This window comes from Odontomachus brunneus, unplaced genomic scaffold (genome assembly GCF_010583005.1).
Source record: "Odontomachus brunneus isolate Ranch 3 - 2012 unplaced genomic scaffold, Obru_v1 Obru_scaffold_040, whole genome shotgun sequence".
NCBI classification, from domain to species: Eukaryota; Metazoa; Arthropoda; class Insecta; order Hymenoptera; family Formicidae; genus Odontomachus; species Odontomachus brunneus.
The window spans coordinates 1,413,774-1,418,137 of NW_022639490.1; the positions used below are offsets into that span (position 1 = coordinate 1,413,774).

The 4,364-nt window shown below is 39.0% G+C and overlaps 1 protein-coding gene across 6 annotated transcripts in view; it reads left to right on the forward strand.

The window, feature by feature from the left end:
• The window catches only part of LOC116844293 (protein expanded), a 92,129-nt gene that overhangs the window by 76,512 nt on the left and 11,253 nt on the right, over window positions 1–4,364 (forward strand). For all 6 annotated transcript variants that reach the window (XM_032815649.1, XM_032815654.1, XM_032815648.1 and 3 more), the window contains one exon: window positions 3,495–3,574. In XM_032815649.1, coding sequence (XP_032671540.1) covers window positions 3,495–3,574 — 80 coding nt within the window. The remainder of the gene's footprint in view (window positions 1–3,494; window positions 3,575–4,364) is intronic.

Below are 4,364 nucleotides of genomic sequence, written 5' to 3' on the forward strand. Positions count from 1 at the left end.
CTCTCTCTCTCTCTCTCTCTCTCTCTCTCTCTCTCTCTCTCTCTCTCTCTCTCTCTCTCTCTGTATTACTATTGATTTGCCGCAAACGGCATTATTGATTTGTGATCGTAGAGTGTTTAATTCGTGAATAGTTTTCGTATTTTTCCCGCTTTTCTGCTCTGCGAAGTAGACAGTCGATGAACAAGCGAACGTGAACTCGCAATTTTATACCAATTATATTCCGCCATACGATTCTTATCTTATCTTTAGTAATTTGTCGAAAGTCCTTGATCGATTTTACTTTCAATTCTGCTCGCATATTTCCACAAGGATATTTACATAGAGTGTAAAAAGGGTTCAAGATTTATAGGATGAGTAATACGATACAATTAGTAAAACGTTTTTAATGATAATTACATTTCTGTCTAAAAGATATTTTGTTCACTAATTTCTGGTGAATTCAGTTGGACTCGCTAGCCGCCGTGTCCGACACTTGCATATAATAAAACATGTAAATAATATACATTTTTTTATCAAATACCGATCTGACAGTTCCAGAAAATGGAGCGAATCATAAGAACTGTCATGTGATTAAAATACCTATATGATTACCATGTGATTAAAATATATTAAAGGCTTATATCCTTCACAGTAGTGTTAGACTGTTGCAATCATAATTTAAAAATATCTATATATCTACAACATTCTGGCTATAGTTTTTCACTTCTAAATTGCTTGGGCAGAAAGTCAATTTTTTCTCATGTAAATAATACTTCGAACTTACAATATATACCAGCATTAACACAGCGGAACTCAATGTACATGACACAACTAAACATTTCTGTTCTTTTTCTGGAATTTATCAGTAATTTGGATTATAATGCGTATATGAAATGTATCAAAATATGTGAGAAACAATATTAGCTTTTTAAAAGACTGATGTATATATAGATATTTTTAAATTATGATTGCAACAGTCTAAGAGAAAACTACAGTGAAGGATATGAACCTTTAATATAAGTACTATTTTACTCATATGATAGTTCTTTTGATTCGCTTCATTTTCTGGAACTGTCAGATCGGTATTTGATATAAAAAAATGTGTATTATTTACGTGTTTTATTATATTTCAAACGCTATGATCACAACGTATTTTATACATTATAGCGAATACTATCCATCCTATAAGTCTTGAACCCTTTTTTAAGCACCCTGTATATCGTATAGATCCGTTTTCTCGTGTACATGCTTGTACACAAACGAGGGCCAGGTAACAAATGGCTCGCATGGTCTCTTAATTTTAGCGATGATTGTATCCATCGGAGAGAAAGAAAACCGATGCGAGGTAATAAAAGCAGCAGGAAAAAGATGGCGATTCGGGGCAAAGGGAGAGAGAGAGGGCCACGGTGGATTAATATTTATGGTTCGTAAAATATGCGGATGGGGCCAACGGTGTAATTTGCTAGAATTTGACCGGAGGGTCTAGGTCTAGACGCGACGGCGAAAAGGCCTTACCGGTTTAATTTTCGGCTACCGAATTTAGAATGGCCTTCGTTATTAGTACCTGTCCTTCTTCAGCGTTTCCCTCCCTCCTCCCCCTTTCTACCTCGGGGTTCGCCTCGCATTTCTCCGTCCCTCCCTTAGATGATGTATCGAACACATTGTAAGGGCCGTTGGTGAACGGCCAGTCTGGCGTGCATGTGTGAGTTTTTGTGCAGCTTCTGATTTGTATTAATGAAAGCCCTACGATTGTCTCCATCCTGTCCTGAAGCGATAAGCCTTCGCGATTAAAAATTTGATTGTGGATAGACTGCCATAGAAACGCGTCGTTGGGATATTTTTTCACCTTGTACCTTTTCAAAGGTCACTTGACACGTGAAATTCACACAATCGCCCAAAGCTTCTTACAATCGTTACGAAACGTGTTTCGTGTCGTTAAATTTTATTCTACAGTGAATCGTTATGTCAGTTTAGATGACGTGCATTACGCACTATTTGCGATAGTCGTATTTTCTACACACAGAAAAATATATAGTGCATTTAGGTAAATGTTACTTGTTCCGAGCATTTTATAAGTTTATATATCCGCAAATCTGTCATAAATTTATCATAAGCATCAAAATTCATTCGAAATGCATTCTGAGACCTCGTTTGATATTTCAATCAAGAATATTAAATTAAAACAAAAATTCGATTTGCTTGCTATGAAGTTGAATCAACCATTTCATTGGTTTTTTTAACCAATAAAATTTCATGATATTCTTATAAAAAGAAAAAATTATTTTTTTGAGTACCTGATAATGAGCTTTTCTCACATTTGGGATGAGTATGTTCTAAGTCTGTTATGAAAAAAAATATTCGTTGTTGAAGATAACCATTACTTACTTAGGAAGGAAAGTAAACTAAGTAATCTTTTCTTGGCAACTGTGTGTACAGTCGCGTTTTTTATCTAGTCTATTATCACCAGAGACAATGAAAAATTCAGTTACACTAGAATGATATTTTTTGTGTATAGAAGAGAACGCGTCACTTGTTTCGAGTGCCAATCGTTCATCTGTCAACGCAATCGATTGTCATAGCGATGTGTACAATAAACAAGTATATTATATTTGCGTAGCAATTGTCGCAATACACTTATAACGCACAATTTCCATTGTTAGACTACCATTGTTGGAATTGTATTCTCTAAACGGTGTATTCTTCATTGAAATGCTATATTTATAATTGATGGTTCAGTATAGCACTGCCATCAGTAAAATCTTGCCGAAAAGATCAGTCAATTGTAGTCACTATTGCAATTTGCAAACACAGACAGTGTGATCACACTCAAAATACAGAAACACAGAAAAAAGGATTTGTTGCAGCAGCAAACTAATGTGTTACATATGGATAGTTAAACATAATTCGTTGTGTTAGCTATTTTTTCTTTGCTGCAGGAACCTATTTCCTTGCTATGATAACAAAAAAATTTGCTTCTACAGTAAGAAAAGTAGCTAACGCAGCAAATTTGCTACAGATGGACAACTAAACATAATTTACCGCTTTAGCTACTTGTTTTGTTGTAGGAGCAGATTTTCTTTATCCTAGCGAGGAAATTGGCCCCTGCAGCAACCAAAAAGTGGCTAATACAGCAAATTATGTTTAGTTGTCAATATATAACAAATCCTTTTTTTCCGTGAAGGATTGGATTTGGTAAAGAGTATAATGAATTTGTGTATTACAGAGATTTTGCAGTGAAATTTTTCCTTCATTGATCAAAATCAGTGAGATATAAGACAGAAGTGCTTCTACTGAATATTCCAGCGAATATTCTCTGATTGTCGATGAAATAACCTTCATGTTACAAAGTTATGAAGAAAATATTCTTTGGTGAAAATAACCATTATTTAGCAGAAAAAAAGTGAACGCTTTTCTCAGCAGTAGAATTATATTTTTCTCTCCGCAGTAACTCGTATCTATTCTCAACTCGCAGCGATTGTTGCGACGTTCCATGTACACGTGCGATTATTTTGCAGGGTTTAGACAGCAGCGGGAGGCCAGCTTTCGTCCTCTACTTCCGAGTTCGTTACTACGTCGACACACCGTTACTCCTAAGGTAAGACACCGAGGTATTTTGCATATTCTCCCGCGATTCCCTCGAATTGGACGCGATCACGCGAAAATTCATAGAGACGATTAATGCGACGCGTCCGCGTGTTCGCACAAACGACTCGCCGTGCGGAAGGGAAAGAAAACGAAGAGGGAGAGGAGGAAGGAGCAGAAAAAGAAAAAGCAGGACAGGATGAGAAAAGGAGCGCAGAGGCGAGAGACGTGGAAAAAGAGGGCGAGATGCAAAGTCGGGGGGCGCGTCCCTCGCGAGACGAAATCCAGACTCCCGTCCGGTAGCCAAGTGTGTGTGCTACCTATTCTTGTAATTATAAATTATTACGTGGCGCGTGATAGATATACCGTGCGCATTAAATGAAAGCACTACGGGACCGTGGCTCTGCCGTCGGTAATTATACCGATCCGCAGTCGGTTTCTGATTTCCACTCGAAACCCGTGATTTACATTGGACTTGGCGATTCACCGCACGTTCGCGTCGACGAGGGTTTAATTCTCGAGGGGACCGAAAGGCCCGGGGCCGCGCGCGCTGCCCGTCCTCTCGCATCGACCGATGCTTCCGAGTTCGGTTAATGACGACGTTCGCCGGTTTTCGCTCCGCAGCCGCTTCTGACGCCGCGATTCAGCCGATCTCCTGGCTCCTGACACGTTTCATCCTCTCGTCCGCGGGGCTACCTCGGCGGATCGCGCTCGATAGCGCTCGGGGATTTGTCGTCTTTCGAATGATTCGCTGCGATTCGTATGTTATCCCCCTCCTCCTCCTCCTCCTCTCTCTCTCTCTC